The sequence below is a fragment of the Micrasema longulum genome, unplaced genomic scaffold (genome assembly GCF_059751315.1).
Source record: "Micrasema longulum isolate JH-2025_06_02 unplaced genomic scaffold, ASM5975131v1 h1tg001033l, whole genome shotgun sequence".
Taxonomy (NCBI): Eukaryota; Metazoa; Arthropoda; class Insecta; order Trichoptera; family Brachycentridae; genus Micrasema; species Micrasema longulum.
Genome location: NW_028278221.1, coordinates 230,469 through 250,813, shown reverse-complemented (window position 1 = coordinate 250,813; position 20,345 = coordinate 230,469). Strand labels below are relative to the sequence as shown.

General features: G+C 33.3%; 1 protein-coding gene across 3 annotated transcripts in view; it reads left to right on the top strand.

Moving 5' to 3' along the window:
* Positions 1–20,345, top strand: part of roq (RING finger and CCCH-type zinc finger domain-containing protein roquin) — a 30,925-nt gene that overhangs the window by 1,857 nt on the left and 8,723 nt on the right. For 2 of the 3 annotated variants that reach the window (XM_088232884.1, XM_088232883.1), the window contains exons 3-10: positions 1,152–1,344; positions 2,913–3,070; positions 10,318–10,455; positions 10,776–10,883; positions 11,179–11,506; positions 14,576–14,773; positions 16,718–16,901; positions 17,098–17,438. In XM_088232884.1, coding sequence (XP_088089010.1) covers positions 1,152–1,344; positions 2,913–3,070; positions 10,318–10,455; positions 10,776–10,883; positions 11,179–11,506; positions 14,576–14,773; positions 16,718–16,901; positions 17,098–17,438 — 1,648 coding nt within the window. The remainder of the gene's footprint in view (positions 1–1,151; positions 1,345–2,912; positions 3,071–10,317; positions 10,456–10,775; positions 10,884–11,178; positions 11,507–14,575; positions 14,774–16,717; positions 16,902–17,097; positions 17,439–20,345) is intronic. The other variant, XM_088232885.1, reaches the window with a different exon arrangement.

Sequence of the window (20,345 nt, the reverse complement as noted above, 5' to 3'; positions counted from 1 at the left end):
TAATTTTTTTGGTTTCGAAGTGACTTTTAAATTATTTTATGTTTCGGTTTCGACCGAAACTAGAATAGAAACCGAAATTCGTGTTCAGCTGAAATCTTGTTTCAGTCACTACTTCAAGTCACTACTTCGTTCATGTGTAGATACAGGCTTCTTATAAAGATAAAACAATAATGAAATTTAAAACTAGGCCTTTTATAATTCATGTCCTTGTTTAAATGCTAGTCTTATTGACAATTCATGTATATTTATTATTAGATAAGTGTGTAGCTAGCTCCCACATAAAATAAACAAGCTACCGTTCACCCGATCATTGTAAAATCATGACCCGGATCCAATTTAATACATTTAGAGAGAAGTCAGAAAATTAGTTCACATAAAGTTCTGGGTTCGATTTCCGATAAGGTTTTTTCATCACAGTATTTTATAATTTCTGTAAATTTTCATCTAAAGCCTGGCCTGACCATCTTGAGCTGTAAAATTAAACTTAATTTAATTTAAAAAAAACCCCAAGATATTGTGCAATTGTACCAATACAGTGCCCTTTGAATAAGGGAAGAATGATAAATAATATTATCAAGATTAATTAAATATTCTGACCACATATGTTTTTTCTTATTTTAGTATCCATATCGACGCTAAAAGGGAAAAAGTTACAAAGCAGCATGTAGCAACTGTACAGAAGGGCCAATAAAAGTTTTTTTTAATTAATTAATAGAAAAATCTAATACCTACAAATTATTTTTTCGTGATTCCTACATGATTGAAACAAAATTTTCAATTTATATGAAAAACTTTGGTTGGATCTTCTGTAAGGTTGCTACATGTCGCCTGGTAACTTTTTCTTTTCCGTTTTTATTTTTGAATGATTAAATATGCTTCACTTTTAGTGGTAATATGTGTACCACTTAACATAGGGCTTTTAGTCTCACGGTGCACTAGTAATGCAATAATGAAATAAATAACACAGTCATAGGCATATGAATATAAATAAGATAATCTGTTGCAACAAATTTAGACATACATAGGTATTATTGATTACCCAAAACATGTGCTTGATCATTTTTTCATTTAATCATGTCACTCGCAAAGTACACACCATAACAATTAACAGTTTAATTACTTAGTCTAAGATTCTGATGAAAATGTTTCAGACAACAATAAATACGGACATAGAAAATCTGGTTGTGAACACCGCCCTTCTCCAACTTGTGGGAGTTCCAGCTCCAGCTCAGCCTTACCATCCTCCAATCATCAGATCTCTCCCGGAAGAAGAAAGGCACTGTTATGATAACAGCATTCGGTGTATTGAAGAGCTCGCACTTTACCTCAAATATAATGGAAATGGTAATTTATTTTGAATGGAAAAATCATGGCACTGTTACAAATACATACCCACAATCAAATTACATGTATTTGATGTCCTGATGATGCATTAATTAAGTCTCAATAAGATTAAGACATATAAAATGAGATGGGCTGTGGTCCCGTCGTAGTGTCGCGAACTTCAAAATCTAGAAGTTCGAGGTTCGAATCCTGCGTTACTACAACTTGTTTCCCATTTAGTAATTCGGTTATTTCAAACTTTAAAAATATATAATATTTATTTACTTTTCTCTCTGGTGTGCTACGGCCCCTATAGAGTTTTGGCCTTCCTGAACTGTTGCCTCCGACTTCGTCTGTCCTCAGCCGCTGTCTTTCAATTCGTCACCAGGAATAGCTGCGCTGTATCCTTTCTCTTTTCACCCTCTCATCTCAGCTTAAGTCTTCTCACTAGTTTCCTTCCACCTGAATGTCCACTCATTAGTCAGGCGAATCAGGCATTTGCTGTACATGTCCGGATTAATTTATTCACATTAGTTTTGCCCTATGCACCATTAGGAGTGATGGCACTGATTTGACTCTGGGTTTTGTATTGCTATATGTGTATTATAGCATCACACATAGTTGTTTAAATTTTTTTAGATATTCCATGATTGAAATCTTGAAATTGGTTGATCAATATTTAATCTAATACAATTCATTATTCAAAATTGATTTAGCTTATATACTCAAATTTTCTAGAACGTCTCATGTAATCAGATTCAGACTATCTATAAGTAGACCTTCTCTCCTTCTCTGGTAACAGAATTCACTGTGGGTCGACAATAAGCGTTTGATAAGAGTGTTATGTCTATTCCTGCGCTATTTTTAATTGTTTTACTTGATATCGTCCATATGAAGAATACTACTAATAGCTTTAACAAAGTGTTGTTAGAATATGCTTTATTTTAATTTGGATGAAAACAATATGGATTTCACCTTATATGACCCCTGTGAAAAATATATACTAAACTTTAACCCTTTCATAGTGATAAGCTACAATGATGGTGAGGTAGCATCCAAAAATGATGATTTTGCTCATAGCTCTTTCCTTTAACTTACCTCTTGTTGGTTGACAAAAATGTATAATATTAATTTCCAAAATCTCTGCCCAAATAGACATTGTCTGTAGTACGCTTTTGCTTTTCAGGCTGCTTCTTTTTAATTTTTTTTTATTATGAAAATATATTATTCAGCATATAAAATATCTCATTGCTTGCTTTAGTACATGGGGTTTCCGGTTTTGATCCCCGGTGAAATCACAATAACTTTACAGAATGTGACTTGCCTATTTGTACCATTCATGGAGAAAAATATGAAAACGTGTTTTTAGTGGGTAACTCAAAAATACTGATTTTGAAGTTACCTAGCTTGAGTAATTACCCTACAATATTCGCTAAGTGTTTACCACTGTTATTGGACTTCATCAAATATCATACATTTTATTTCAGCTGAAATTCAGAATTGATTGTAATAAAATCAGATTGTTCAGTATAAAAAATTTATTCTTTAAAAAAAAAAGTAAATTCTAATGAGATTTCTTTTTTCTGAAGGCGGGTTAAGTGCAAAGAAGCTGTCTAAACCGATGCAAAGGAAATTGGTGACTCTGGTGCAGTGTGCTCTCACAGAGGAAGAGGGAAGGGGGCGTGCATACCGAGCTGCTCGCTCACTTGGGGAGCGGGCGGTCTCCGAACTTATCCTTCAGCATCAGGTAATATTATAGTTTCACTAACACTAGTTAGGAAATGTTCTTTCCGGTCTAACAATAAAAAAAATGGGATTTGTTCTCTCCACCGCTTTTTTCATCCATGTTCATGTCATCGGCCCATCTTATTTGTGGCTTTCCAACACCTCTTTTGTCTGCCCATGGTCTCCATCTTATTATTCTGGGTGTCCACCTGTCATCGTTTTATCTCGTCAAGTGTCCTGCTCACTTGCATTTTAATTTTACCGTACCATCCATGATATCTATGACTCCGGTTCGGCGCCTAATTTCTTAGTGTTGCAACGCGGGCCAGGTGTTCACTTGCGCGGTCCCGTGTGCGATTCAAGGGTCTGACCTCGTGGTTTGCGAGAAGTCAAACCAGTTTGAACTTGACGCGCACAGCACAACCTTTTAAGCTATTTGTGTAGATTTGCAAACAAGCGTTGTTGTATGGCATATAAAGTACTAAGAAAGAAGAAAGTTAACCGTTAGAAACTAGACATCATCCCAAGACAAATAGCTATCAGGTCATGCAAGGGATACAGAACAATCTCCCTGGTATCAGATTAGGTTTTGAGTGGATTTCCTGATTTTTGGAAGTTACCGATTGGACCATTACGGTGGCGGTTCAATAAGAACCCGTGTTAGGAATGAAGATTTAATTTTATTTTTAAATAAATCATTTATTTTTCAACATAGTCCCCTTTTAGAGTAATACACTTTTTCCAACGTCCCTACCATTTTTTTAATCCCTCCAAAAAATAGGTTTTGTTGAGCTCTGCAAAATTCTCATTTGTTTTCCCTCTCTAAATAAATATCATTAGTACCATGTTTAACTCTCAGTGTTTTCCATTGAAAATAAGAATTTCCCAAGAAATACAAATCTTTGGCATCCATTGTAATAAAATGATTAACACCCAACACATGACCAAATCGCGCAAAGTCCGCGCTTCCACTGTGGAGACCTGTCACGTGTCAAATCTTAAATGTGACATGTTTTATATTTTTTCGCAAACCGTGTGGTCAAATTGCACGCGGGGGCCTGGCCTGCACCCCGTCCCGCAAACGCTCTACACTATGGCCATGGACTTTGGCATGTACCGAGCATATGTCCTTCTATGGAACGTTGCATGCATTTTAGTTTCTGGTTACTTTTCTGCGTCACAGGCATTATTTCTAGTCCATATATGGTTGGGACATAATAGGCAATTAAAAAATTATGGCGTAAAAAAGTTTTACCATATAAATTATTTAACAAGACAAAGTGTATACAGCGGGTAAGTCGAGTTCTGAAATTTAGTAAAAAATATAACTATTTTCCACTTCTGTAAATCGTAATGGCAGCGATGAATCAATGCTTGAGCAGGAAATAAAAGTTCTAATCTTGTGGGTTCGCAATGGAACCAGTTCAGAGGCAGACCTCGGAAGAAGTGGACATACTATGTGGAAAAGGACTGAAGTTAGGCAGGCCAGGGATCTGGAGAAAGGTGGCCAGAGACAGTAGCTACTAGAAAAGGATGAAAAAATCAAAGGACATTTTATTTTAAAACATATAACATATATTTAAGGGTTTTGCTGGACTGCATGTTTTAATATAAATTGCATCCATTATTCTGCGTTTGTCCGTGTTGATTGGCAGATTGAAAATACAGTTCTGTGTGTTAAATAGAAACAGATTCCTGAATGAATGTTTTTGACTTGATAGCTACTACTGGGTAAATGTCCTGAAAAATAAACTTAAGTAGAAATAAGTCCAGTAGTTGGCATGTTCGCCTAACATGCTTGAGATCCCGAGTTCTATTCCCAGGAAGGTTGACATGAAATATTGATTAAATAGGTGATTCTACACTGCAGCATTTAATTTCAACTGACGGAATGTCTCAATCGAATATTAAAATAATGACTTTCAATGCTCTTCTTGATGCTTGGCAATCGCGATTGGAATCTTCCCCTTCAGGGAGGGTTACCTTTCTTTTTTTTTTCTTCAATCCGTTAGCGCTTAGAATCTCCTTGGGTTATCCCCAATCACTGGACTACTTAATAAAAAAATATTTGTTTTTAATATTGTTGACTCCCCTTCATGCTGCTGCGGATATCCTAACTGATCTTCTGAACACATCCTGTGGTCTTGTCCCTTTCCCCTTTTCTATGATTACCGAATAGAGCTTCTCGCTACTATCTTTAATACTAAAAAGAATTTCAAGGCTTTTAAAAAGTTTTGTAATCATTTCGGCGAATTGATCATATCCAATCAATTTAATCCCAGTCAGTGAAGAGTTCACTACCCTCTTTTCTCAATCCAATGAAGTACATATTATGTACTCCTGGATTTGGTTGTCACCAGAGTTTGCTGCGTCTATTCTCCTATTTCTTTATTCTTTACAAAGTTAAACCACCGCACACCCAAAATTCTTCTGAGACACCTATTCTCAAAACTCAGAAGTTTGCTCTTTTAGTAAACTTCTGAGTAAACTTCTTCTCTCTTTTTTGAATAGGTGTTATGCATTCGTTATATAGGAGGCATTTGGTTTTCACTTAGTAAATATCTGATCTCCAGACAGCCTTCATACTGTTGAATGTGGCGCCTGCTATTCCTAGCCGCACTCTCAGTTCTTTTTGAAAGCTGCCATTTTCCGTAACATATACTCCCAGGTATTTGAAACTCTCAACCCTTTCGATGGCTTGGTTTGACAGAGTCAGAGGATTTTAGGCATGAAGTATTATACAGTACATGGGTTTTTGCAATACTGATTTTTAGGACCATTGACTTAATTTTCAATTATAACCGCATCATTAGCATACTCTAGGTCGCAGAGAGTGATCAGAGACCAATTAACTGGAACAAAAAATAAAAAGGAAGTCAGGGACTACTTATAGTGTCATATCAAAAATAATATCAAAAGAGAAGTTAACTGTTTAGTGGCGACATTGAGGAAGTTCAGTGGTTTAAAATAAAAATATAATTAATAACAGACTATCAAACAGGTTTATATGACATTTATTTTATTTATATTTTACAAATTTATTTATAAACAGGCACTATAAAGTATCTAGAAGATATTTCTTCAGTTCTTTTTTTTTTTACAAAATATATATTCGCTTGCCTTACTGCTAGAGGTAACCCAGAAACCTGCAATTTTAGTGAATGTCTATTTTAATTGGAAATTAAAATTTGCAGGCGTGGGTAAAATATTGTATGTCTCATCAAGCTAAAACAAATTCAGTCATTTTAGAGTTACAAAATCTTCCAGTGAATATTGCATCGGGCCTATACAGTCATAAATCCTTTTTTTTGTTAGTCATCTACTGAATTATTATTTTTCAAAGCTGTTTTTTTGTTTAAGGAATTACCCTGATAGCTTTTATTTTTAGAAGCTTGTCAGCTGGTGAGAAAGAGAGGATATGGAAGGAAGTTATGAAAAATACACAACACCCAGATCAATTGAGAAAAAATCTTGGATATTTTTCTTGTAACTGGTGGGAATCGAACCCGCAAAGCTAGATTTACAGTTGGCCGTCTAACTAACTGCACCACCGCACCTGTCATATTTCTAAATTCTATCTGGTTATTGTTAATTGTTAAGACATCGATTGGAAACCTGTTTTTATAGCATAATTAGAAGTATGTAGATGAATCATGAGAACCAATACTTATTATAATATCATTCTATGTTAGTAGTGCTCATGGCCAGAATCGATGGTTGTTCAAGGTCGCTGTTTTAATTATTTTTCCACTTTTGTACTTATTTGCGTTTATATTATCTAAAAAAAATATCTAATATTTTTTATTTATTTAAATCTTAAAGTAGGACACACATATCATACATATTGTTATGTGTGTTCTAATAATAACATTACAAATATATTTAATTTATAAATTGTTTATCACATATGTCTTGACCATTATTTTAAATTTTGATATGTTTTTTTCTTCATAAATATTTTTTTCCATTTCGTAATACTTTTTAATTGCTTTAAATAAAATTGAATTTTCATAGGAATAATAAATTAAATATAGGAGGGTCATCGGGAAAGTAGTACCCGTTTGGGAATATAAAAAAATATAGTATATATATAAACAAATATTAACGTTTTATTAGTAAAGAACATAGTCACCTAGCAAATTTAAGTATTTGTCGTAACATGTGATGAGTTTTTGTATCCCAGTGTCGTATTCCTCCGCCGCCAGTGTATTGAGATACGTAGTCACAGCTGCTTTCAGCTCTTTATCACTTTCAAATTTCTTTCCTGCCAAAAAGTCCTCGAGTTTTGTAAACAGATGGTAGTCTGAAGGAGCCAACTTTGGACTACAGGGTGGACGGTTGAAAGTTTCCCATTTGAATTGTTGCGCAAGTTGTTGTGTTATGCCAGCCATATGAGGCCTGGCATTATCGTGGAGGAGGGTGACGCCAGTAGTGACAGAATGGCAGTTTGTTTGGCTATTGATTGTCTTTGACTCTCAGGTGTTGCATAAGAAGCCCATATTTCGTCGCCAGTGACTAAGCGAGTTAAGAAAGAGTCTCCTTCATCAGAAGAACGTTCCAAAAACGTCAGTGCTGCAGCCGTACACGTGGTTTTGTGTTCATAAGTAAGACCCACCTTGCACAAATTTTCGCATAATGCAGGTGGTGTTTAACAACTTCATGAATAACTGTTTGTGAAACATTACAGAAATGTTCACAGATCTCATCAATTATAACGTGCCGATTTTTCTTAATGAATTCATCAATTGAACTCAGCAGTTTGTCCGTAATGACTGACGGGCGTCCCGAACGCTCGTCATCATGGGTGTTCTCTCTTCCTAAGTTGAAATTACGACACCAGCGCTGAATAGACGACTCATCCATAACATTGTCTCCATACACCTCCTTCAATTGCCTATGAATATCGTAAGGTTGCACATTTCTTGCATTGTGAAATTAAATCACAGCTCTAACTTCACAACTGGTGGCGTTCTCTATTCTCTTGAACATTATAAACACTCGCAGAAACAACACAGTCGATACCAGCAAGATGTAACGTTGCACACAGACAGCTGAAATACAACAGAACGTGTTAGTACTTGCCCGGCGGCTACTCTATTTTCCAGCGCTCCGCACAGCGTAAACGGGTACTACTTTACTGATGACCCTTGTAACTTCAATAGGTATTTTCTTTTTTTTTTTTGGTGTTCCCGTATAAGTTAAATTCATTCCTATGTAACTTATATATTTCTATGAATCGTAAATTATATCTTGTATCTTTTGTTTTTTAAATAAATTAAGCTTATGTGAAAGCACTAAGAATATATGTTTTTTTGTGTGTTGGCTGGCAAGTAAGTGGTTTTTACTTAGTTATTTATGAGGTCATTGCAAAATAGATCATGTAGAGGGTTTACTCAATTAAACACACTGTGTTTACATTGGCATTCCATTCTCCATCCACATATTTCTTTACCACATTTGGCAAAATTGCAGGCTATATCAACAAATCGAAAATTTAAAAATAAATTTTACATTAGCTAGATTCAAATCTTTTATATATATAATTCCTCTGTGCGTGTGATGTCACCGTACTCCTCCTAAACGGCTTTACCGATTTACGTGCGATTTTAAAATAATAATAAAGTTTGACAATTTCATATAATAAAAATCGAAATAACAATATTTTAATATATTATTTGAAAACAAGAACGATAAGAAAAATAAAAAGACAACAAAAATACGGTAATCCAACAAGCTCTGAAATGTTATAATGTAGGCATAATATAATCATAGAATTAAGAATGGTCCAGAAAATCATATTTGAATACATCGAACTGTGTCCAAAAAACCCCCCACTTTCGCCGCACGCATGGACGAAGTCGCCGCGTAATGTCAGATCGCGAAAAATATAATCAAAAAACATTTGTGTTAATAAATGTTAGATAATAAAAAATAAACAAAAACTATTTTTAATTTCACTAAAATTTTATTGTACTCGCGGAAACATTGATTGTCACAGCAGAGTAGATCAGTAAAGGCTGATTTCTTCTTCTTCTTCCAAGTCGGTTCCTCAATGCTGAGGATCGTGATCACCATGAACACTTCTAATTAGTCTGTTCTACTCCAGTCTGTCCTCAGCCTGACGTACTGACTCCTCAAATTTCAGCCCCGTAGCCACCTTTATTTGGTCAGTCCATCTATATGGGATTCTACCCTGGCTTCTCCTACCTTCAACTCGGCCAGACATTATTGCTTTTTCTAGATTGTCTGGCTCATGTCTAGCAATATGTCCAAAGAAAGACAGTATCCTTCTCAAACACACCACTGATAGACGAGTTGTAATATGGAGCTCTTCCAGTATCGATCAATTAATGCACTTTGAATTTAAAAAAATAAAACAAATTTAAAACAAAAAAAATAATAATTTACTGTCATGAAACTGAACAACCGAAGTTTGGTAGAAAAATACTGTCAAATAGTTTTAAAAATGTTTTCGTTTTTTTTAAGTAAAAAAGTCATCGTCGAGCACACTCTCCGATTTAGATTGCATAAGCATTGATACGCATATTCCATTCCGTATTCGGAAATAAAATAATACTGAGAGACGTGAGTAAATAAAGACAACCAGTAAACGTCAAAAAATGTCACCATCTTCATTATTCTACTATTAATGTTTTACTCACCAACATTGGCGGGTTGAATTTTTAACTAACGTTTAAAGATCCACCTTTAGTTACTATTAAACAACTCATTTTTTCTATTTTGGACTATTACTACAGATTTTTTACTATTACTTACGATCATACAACCGGGCCTTAGCCAATCGGTGCAGGATAACGAGGTATTGCACACTTTTTTTGGTTTTGCTTTGGGCAACAGCAAATCACACAATGACGAAAAGAAAAGATTGAAATGTCAAACTCAATGTCAAACGTCACTTAGTATATAGTTTATCGAAAATTTGAATATCGAAAAACGTTTGCTGAACCAGCTAATGGCAGGCAAGCCAATGTTCGGGCAAGACAACGTCTGTCGGGTCCGCTAGTAAACATATATAATAGAATAATTATAAACTCCAAGGTTCAGCCAATCATTATTTTATTATTTATAGTGGATTTCATATAATATGTGTAGTATTACATCTTGAGTAAAAGTAATATCATCCTCTTCTTAATCTAATTTATATAAAATTATACAACTTGTTTAAAATTAAATGGTGTTCAGTTGCTTTCACTATGTGTTGTAGAATTTTGCACATTATTTAAAAACTTTGATATTCGTTTTATCCAGAATCCTCAACAATTAAGCGCAAATCTCTGGGCAGCAGTAAGAGCCCGAGGTTGTCAGTTCCTCGGTCCAGCCATGCAGGAAGAAGTATTGAAACTTGTATTATTAGCCTTAGAAGATGGCTCAGCTTTATCCCGAAAGGTAAAATGTTTATTCATTTAAAAAAAAAGTTTGTTTATGCCACTGAGTTATGAAATTATGTCAATCGGGTCAAACTATCCATCTTTAGACCACAATTAATATCTTGCTATAAATTACTATTATCTTTTGAAAGGTATAACCGATGTTTACATTATAAATGTTATATATTAATCTTTTAATATGTTAAGGTTCATAGTACTTACATAGACATTTAAATAAATATTTGTTAGTAATTTTTCTTAAGCATTGAGCATAATCTAGGACAATGTTATGTGATTTACAAAAACATAAAGGTTAATGTTCATATTTATATATTTCAGGTTTTAGTGATGTTTGTTGTACAAAGGCTTGAACCACATTTTCCGCAAGCTTCGAAAACAAGTATTGGACACGTGGTTCAATTACTATATCGTGCTTCATGTTTTAAGGTAATATATATTTTTTGTATGGTATATCATTTCGCCCCCTTTCAAACGTACACCACATATTCGCTCAACTCGCAATGCTCCATCTTCATAGCTTAAATTTTAAGTGTTCTGGGGACATGTGAAGTCTGTTTGCCCAGGCAATTATGCGATTTGCTCTTACGTTTCATATCATTTCAATTTTGTGAAAATTAGACGGTAAAGAAAACAGAACATTTCACACATGCTAATGGCCCTGGCTTCCACATCTAAACATATGCATGTATTATTAATGTATTTTTTTGCATCACCGTTTTAGGTATCAAAGCGGGAAAGTGATTCATCGCTTATGCAGCTTAAGGAAGAGTTTAGAACATATGAGGCCTTACGACGGGAGCATGATGCTCAAATAGTTCAAATCGCTACTGAGGCTGGTCTGCGCATTGCCCCTGACCAGTGGAGTGCCCTCCTATATGGAGATACCGCCCATAAATCTCATATGCAGAGCATTATAGACAAGCTGCAGACACCACAATCCTTTGCGCAGTCTGTGCACGAACTGGTTATTGCGATGCAGCGAACGGGTGACCCGGCTTGCGAACTAAGGACCCACCTGGAATGCCTCGCTGAAATCGATCCTAGTCCGGGTAAGTTTCTTATTATTCTCGTTAGTGTGAGCGCTGTTCTCCAATTTTGCAGTATTGCGTACAGATACAAATATTTATGTGTTTATGACACTTCTGCGTCTGTTTCTGTCCTTAATAAAGTAGTATCATTTCACAACTCTAATGAGGAAGTTTAGCCCTGCAAGAAATTGGATACAAAGAATGTTTTATTACGCTCAGTAAAAATTGAATTGTACAGAAAAGTTTCTTGAAAATGTATGAAAAAAAATTATAAAAACTAACTACTTGGAACCACGTCACTAGTTCATATGAATCAACTAATAATAAGAGAGTTGTGAAAGATTTCCAGTTTACGGTACGTCAATAGACCAATCGGCCGAACTGACCGAGAAGAAGCGGAAGAGAACTTGAGACATCACACACCGAGTAATTTCAGACATACATATTCTTTAAAACATCATTGAGCCGATAATACAATATATAATTTATTTATTTTTGTTTAGTTAATAGTCTATTGACAAATATTTAAAAAAAAATAAAAACACTGAACTTCCTCATTCAGAAAGAAAAAAAACACAGTATAATTGATATTTAAGTTTGTATTAATTATATAGATAGATTTTAATGAATAGTTCTAAAACTTTTAAAAAAAACTCTAAACTTTCAATGATTTCATTTTGGTATTTCGAGTTAGTCATAAATAAATATTTTGTATTATCTTATGCGATAAACATCTTAAATTTTGATATATTGTTTTTTCATTGTTTCTGTGCCTTCATTTTACAATGCGAATTCTTTTTTTGCTGGCTGTATTATCTTTCATATACCATGTTCATACAGTGCGATTTTGATTTATAATGAACTCGGGCTTATTTAACCTAATTTCTGCATCCTCATCCCATCATGCTAGCCAGTAAGCGCGAGCGTCATCTCACAGTGTGATTTCATTTTATTGCTTACATAATCTAAACAAAATATGAATTCCATTGCATTAATTACATAGAAAAAATCCTTACCCTTTTCAGCATCCATGTACATTTATTTTTAAGATTTGAATTTAACTTATAAATAAACTGGAATAAAGCAATTGCAGTTACTGAGATTTGTTTATTTTATTCTGGTGAAGTACCATAATGTAAACATGGGTATCCTTATTAAGTATATTCCATAATGTCTAGACTACGTTTTAATGTACTGGAAGTATGACCATATAGCCCAGCATCATACTAGGCAGAAATGTATTTATAGCGCAAATTAAAAATGCTGTGATAAGAGATCACAAAAACATAAAACGGATGCTTAGAAAATCTTTATACATATATTTTTAAATTATATGTATATAAAAATCTGACACAGGTTTTACCCACTGAGGTACATCCATATCTGAGACAAATCATGTTCAAATTAATCCCTATGTATATTTTTTAATTTGCACGACAAAGTTAATATAGATACTGCACCCCGTAGAATGAGTGTTTTATCTTTTGTGCATAAGTACGAGGGTTGTCTTTTTAGTTTAGCATAGAAACCTTCATCTTTAGTTAACCTAAATCCAATGTTTCAGTGCAATACATATAGTGTTGTAGCTACCGCGAATTGTCAAAGTTTACAAGTTATTTGAAAAATAGAATTAGCGGAGAAAATTTTCGTGCAATCATCTCAACATAAATGCCTTGTCGAGTTGGTTTCTGTTTTTGGCAATGAAGCGCCACATCAATCGACAATTTTTTGTTGGTATGGCAAATTCAAACATGGACGTCTGAGTCTTAGCGACGATCCAAGGACAGGTGCACCAAAAAGATCGACATGTGACATATCGCTAGATTAAAGCATCTTTGGGGATTTCAAAAACTACACTAAAAAAAATAATTTATGAAGCATTCTGCCTAAAAAAATTGTTTTTCGTTGGATACCGCATCTGTTGACCGAAGAACAGAAAGACACTAGCATCAATTGGTGTCAAAAATTCTAGACCGTTTCAACGCAGGAAACTCTAAAAATGTGTGCTGCATCTTCAGTGGTGATGAATTATGGATTTATTCATATAAACCTGAAAATAAACGCCAATCGTTAGGGTGTTCCAAGGTGAAGAAAAGCCGACAAAAGTCATCCGTTCTCGAAGTGTGTCCAAAAAGATACTCGTAGTTTTGAAATGTCTCAAAAGCAGGTTATGTAGCAACAATTCCTCTGCAAGATCAAAGAACTGTTACTGCCTACCAATCGGCATTTGTTTGCCGGAAGTTATCGCTGAGCTTCGAAAAACCAACCCCGAACAACGAATCGTCCTCCTCCAAGATAATGCCAGTTTGCATATAGCTCGCAAAACAATAGAATTTTTAAAACAACAAATCGTCGAATTGCTAGACCATCCTCCAAATAAATTTATTTTATGGAAAAAATAAAAAACATAAAATTAAATGTTATTTTTAGATTTTATATATATTAATTATTTTATAGCAAATAAGCTTTTTTCTTTAGACCGTAAAATGATTTTTCTACCTTTCCGAAAATCAAGAACGTACTGCGTGGTCAAACTCTGTCACCAAAAGAAGCAGTCGACACCTTCGAAAATGCAATTTAAACTGTACCAATAGCCGTGGAATAACTGCTTCCAGAGTTGGTTCGAGCGTATATGAAAACGTATACGACATCGAAGTCTAGAACTAAGAATAAAACAATGCCATTGTATTAAAGTGATGAAATTGAGCAATACCAGTGTTATAAAATTGTATTCAAATAAAATATATATATACAGAAAGCAATGACTTCAATTTACAGTGTTGATCCTTTTTAAATATCATGTAATAAGGTCTTTTCACATTTTGAAAAATATTTTACAAAAAATTATGATGGCAATGATATGATTTTTTTTACTATGGGACAAACAGCATGTTACATTACTGCGTCATACTTTTATGCAATGTTAGTAGCGCAGTCGGCGGGCATCATGGGACACTTATTTAATTTGATGTACATGCAATACGATCAATTAATATATTATGGCTCTCAGTGGTTTCACATCCATTTATCATTTTAATAATCTTTGAGATTTAAATGCTTATAGATTTGCTGATTTGTTTTTTTTGACAGAGTTGGGATCTCCCAGTTGGCAATCATTGTCTCAAGCTTTGGAGGCCGTGAAGTATGTGGAAATGGGATTCGTTCATATTGTTCACATGGGAAACGCTAACCGGGATACTAACCATAACTCTCATCAACCACACAGGAATCCCAACTCCAAGGTTCAAGCACAGCCGGGAAACAGCACTTCTAGTACAAATCTTCAAGGTTAATTGAAAACACCCTAAACTCTTCTTTGATTTATATTAAACCATTATGTCTGAAATTGAGTTGTATATCCCCACACCAATGCACAGTAGAACAGTAGTTTTGTCAAATTGAAAAAATATAAATAGCATTTTCCATTTATATTATACCAGCTAATGACATATAATAAAAAGACATGTTATTCCTATACAATCTACAATGAAGATGTAGTAAATATTGTGTTACCCTCTACAATTTCAATTCAAGAGATAGCAGATCTCGATATGCATGCAATCATTAATATAAGAATAGATATATATTTTTCCTTAGCTCATATTTATTTCTGTGTAACTCGTTACCATAGAATGTACGCGAGCAGGCAGATTTCAAAATGTTGAAAAATGTAGCCAACTATCTATTTATTCCATAGATTGGATTGTATTTATGAATGAAACAATATATCTGTTTTGTTTTTCACAGTTGCAGTGCAATCAAAGCATTTTTTTTTCACCGGCATATTTCTGTGTAGCATCTCATCTGATCATGATAAAAGTCCGTTGGGGAATGAAGGAATGGAAGGCAAATTGAAACAACATTTTCTTTGCACTAGTAACGTGTCTATTTAATTATACTTCATTGATATGCCAGCGGCAACATATGAAGGCTTACAATAGTGTTGTAGCTTTTTTTTCTTTTGATTTTCGATATGAATTTTTCAATTTGGATCAAAATATTGTGCTCAACTTTTGAACTATCTATCCTACCGAGGTATTACGAATCTCCTTCTTCCCGATATGTGTTTTTAAAAAGATATTTATCTACAAAAAAAAAACTAATATTGTTTTTTTACTGTGGCAACATTTCTTCCGAAGCTATCGAGGGCACCCGTACCCCACGGTACACATAACTGGATGTGAAAATAATAATGTTCGATTTTTTTTTGTAATTGTAATTTATTTCAATTTTAAATTGTTTTGATGTGATTACTTTTTCTCACATAAGCCTATTAAAATACGAAAGAGAAATAATAAAGTTTTAATTTGACGTTGAGGGTGGAGTAAAGTCGACAGTTAAGACAGCACCATTTAGCGGTTGAGATTTAAATATTTGAGGTACTTACAGAAAAGTTGCCACTATGAAAAATAAATTGACGCTGGAAAGGAAAAAGTTACCAGGCGACATATAGCAACTTTTCAGTAAAGCCAATTGACATTTTTGTTTTTTTTTAATTAATAAAAAAATCTCATACAAACGTATTATAGTGGTGTGATTTCTACCTAATTTAATTTAAAAAATACAAAATTCTTTATTAATTAAAAAAACTTGAATCTTCCGTAAAATTGCCACATGTCGCTTGGTAACTTTTTTGTTTCCAGTGTCAAAATATTTTTTTCAATAATAATTAAAGTTGGCACGATAGATAGACGTAGTAAAAAAAGTTTAATAAGCCGTCTCGATATGTTTCAATGAACATAATGTTACATACAAACATTTAAAATAGTTTTTAAAGAACAGATAATTTATTTTTTTGTTACATTAAGCAAAAGACGAGATAATTTGAAATGCAGGTATTTAAAAACAATATATTACATACTGTTTAATATGTAATCTATTTTCCATTATTCATGTAATTAAGGCCGGTTTTAGCGAAATACGACTTCATTATTTAAAAAAATATAACACATCATGTATTCTACATAGACTTATGTGATATCATAGCCACAGAAGAAATAAATAAATATGTAATTAAGTTTGTATACAATGAAGAGAAAATTACTTAACAATATTTTGAGCAGGGAATATGCGAGTCTAGGTCTAGTTTACAGGGCTTATGACTTGTCATTTGCTGATTTCAGTGATAATGAAAAACTAATTTTTAAAATTACGTTTTGCTATTAAAGCTTTATATTTTTATAATTGACATTGTTGTCTACAGATGATGAATTAGTTTTTGCACGATTCCAGTGTCTAGTCCGAGCCAAGGTGCGGGGCAGCAGAGCGGTGCACTGACGACGCACTCCCCCTCTCACCAGGGAGCCAGTCCGCCTACCAAGTACAAGGTGTCCATGTGCCACGTCATCATGCAGAGGGGAGTGTGCCCCCGGGGGGATGCATGCACGTTTGCACACAGCGAGGAAGAACTAGACAAGTTAGTTGATGTCAAGAACAAAAAAAAAAACACTAGTCAATGTCGGCCAGTCCGTCAATAAATAAATAAAATTAAATACTTTTTCAATTTTTTTACCAGAGAGTAGTCACAGTCGAGTTTAATAATAAACAGTACAATAGTAAACATATTTTTTAATTCTGAATTTCATCATTGCATATTGTATTATTCTTTCCAGATTCAGACCAAAGCATAGAAAGAAGCGTATGATTTATTCTCCGCCGACATTGAAGCCAGAAAATTCTGTCAATAACAACAGTGCATCGGGAGGAGACTCAATGCCATACCAAAGTATTCACAATGAAGTCCAGTTTCACATCAGGCCTAAACCTAATGGAAGTATCAAACAACCGCCAAGCACACAGGCCAATTACAGGCCATTAAATTTTACTATTATTGAATATCCTAAGAATGAAAATGATCTCCTACAAATGTATCCAATACAGTCTGTTGTGACGTTTGATCCGAATAACATAAGAGACTATAATTATCAGCAGCCAGCAGTCAACATGGCTTCCGGTATGATATGTTTTAAATATATATTTTTTATATACAATGCTCTCTAACTAAACTGCCGCGCCTAAAACTGGGTATGTGTACCAATTAGTAAAAGCGGCAAAATATAACACACACATACCAAATATGCTAAAAATTAAACTGGGTTGTTGTTCTGTGATGGTGTCACCAATCGATGTATCAGAGGTCCGATGTTAGATTTTCTTATGCAGTTATTTATTATTAATTAAAAATAATCCCAAAATTGTGGGTAAATCATAAGAATACAAATATATTTTTTTTTACATGTATTTTAAAAGATAACTTTTTTTCCTGTATATATTTTGTTTAATTAACAAAAGTTTTTTACGTAATTTGGACTTACAACTTACAGTTTTATATCAAAATAGATGTCATATCAGTATATTCATTGGAAGTATAGATTCAAGAATTTGCTATGATGGACATATCCATATTTTGATAGTGTTTTTTGTAAAAAACTTATTTTTGCAATTGCAGTTGTCCATAATTTGCATAGAGACCAGAGAACATATTAACCGCGCGAATGCAAGAGCATAGATCTCAGGTGTAAGTTTTGGCACAGTGGAAGTTTTAAACAGAATGTTTCATTGCCCATTTTTTCCAGTTTTTGTATAATTACCTTACCGTTTTGATGCCAGTATATCCAACAGTGGTGAAAAAATGCATAGTTTTGTGAAGTGCAAAATTTTAGTTATTATTCTAAGAATGTCATGTTATAATATAACGTAGGCATCATTGCAGAGTTAAAAACTAGCGATGAAAGTAGTCGACTACATTCAATTACTTAATTCAGTCGAATGAAAGTCCGAATGCAGTAATGTAGTCGAATGAATTCACTCGAATGCAAATAGACCAATAGGCGTGCGTAAAATTAATTCGACTACAAATAGACCAATGGGCGAGTTTTACGCCGACTATCGAATGAATTAGTAATTTCGAAACTAATGAATTCACTCGAATGCAAATAGACCAATATGCGTGCGTTAAATTCATTCGACTACAAATAGACCAATGGGCGAGCTTAACGCTGACTATCGAATGAATTAGTAATTTCCAAACTTATGAATTCACTCGAATGCAAAAAGGAGATCTGTGGCGGGTATGTCGACCAGGTACACGGAAACACACCAACTCCAGCAAATCTGGACAGTCAATTAATGAATTTATCACCTTAAAAAGTAATATTAGGTCAGTTAGGATTCTTCTATCAGAAAGTCTTAAAAGATTTGCTGAAGACAACAATTGTTATAACGTAATGGGCGCTGGGATCTGTCAGACGTGATGGTTGAAATAAAATGCTTTTGTTTTTTTGTAGTTATGTCAGCACAGGGAAAATAAAAATGTACATAATTAATATATAAAGTGCATCATTTAACAATAAAATAAAGTGACGTTTGTTTATGGGTCTGCTGCTAGCCTATTTCTGTACTTAATAATAATAAAATTGATATCAAATCCATCGGATCTGAAATATCAACACAATAACAGCTGATTGTAGTTTTACATGCGTGACCTAAACAATAAATATGAAACAAAAATATTTTAATTTTCACCCTTTGGCAGATAATTATTAGGTTATGTCAAGTAATGATAACCACAGACCATAATTATACCCATGTAAATATTCTAAATACCATAAAGTAAGGATCATGATTTACATTATTATTGCCATAGTTAAAAAAAAAAAAACAAACTGACGTACCTACCTATGTAGACTTATAATTTGTTGCTCTACGGGTGGTATTTTTTAATTTTCAAACCATGTTTCCATTTTCCCATTTGTTTGTTTGAAAATCAGTATTAATTTGTTTTTAAAAAAAGCATTTTATTAGGGTTACTTACAATAAACACTCAACTTTTTTCGTATTCACGTCCCGGCTTTCTAGAAATAAAACCCGTATTAGAACGTGACTTCTGTTTTTCATATAATATTATTAGTTTAAGTAAAATAAAAATTCAAAACATTTTAAAATATTCTAGAATGTAACTAACTTGAAGTTTTCATACAATGTAGGTATCGTTTTTTTGCTTGCTATCGTGTTCATATTGTTATTCCTTTCTATTTGTGTTGTTTTTCATTTTAATTTGTAAATCTATGTAACTTGTTTTTGGCCGATGTTATCACATTTTGGTAAAAGGCTCTCTCTTATAAGGAAAAAAAAGTACCTAGCATTCCCAAAGCATGGATATTTCTCCCGAAAAACGGAGTTTGTCTTTGAATAAGTTTCTGTGGCTATTGTCTATGGTATACCGGAAATTAATGATTCATTCGAATGAGGAATTTGATTATTTCATTCATTCAATTAATAAATTTAGTCGATTATTTTCATCTCTATTAAAAACACACAAATATATAGTGAAACCCCTATTTTACGTTTTTCAAAGGGAGCAACAAAAAAAGTGTAAAACTGAGAATAACTTTAAAAAATAATAATTAAGAAAAAATAAAATTTCATTAAAATATAATTATCGTATAACAAGACTATACTAAATATACTGCAGAAAAATTGTAAGAACTGTCATGATTTGGGATTATTCATATTTACCAATGATTTAATAAAAAATATTTTGTATTTTTTCAAGCAATACTAAATGTTATTTTAAATTGGATTTAAAAAAAACTTGTGTAAATAATTACTTAAATAAATAATAAAAAAATAAATCCTTAACCTTTAAAACACGAAAATAAAATTTTAATTTGCATAAAATGCATACAACGAATTTTCTCAAAATATTGGGAAAATTTATTTATATGGTATATCACTTTTTTTAGTATGGCACCACAAAATTACAACCATCATTTACATAGCGGCAATTTCACACTTTTATTTATTTTATTTTTATTTTCTTTTATTTAGGAAACATACAGTACAGTTACATAGTTTTATA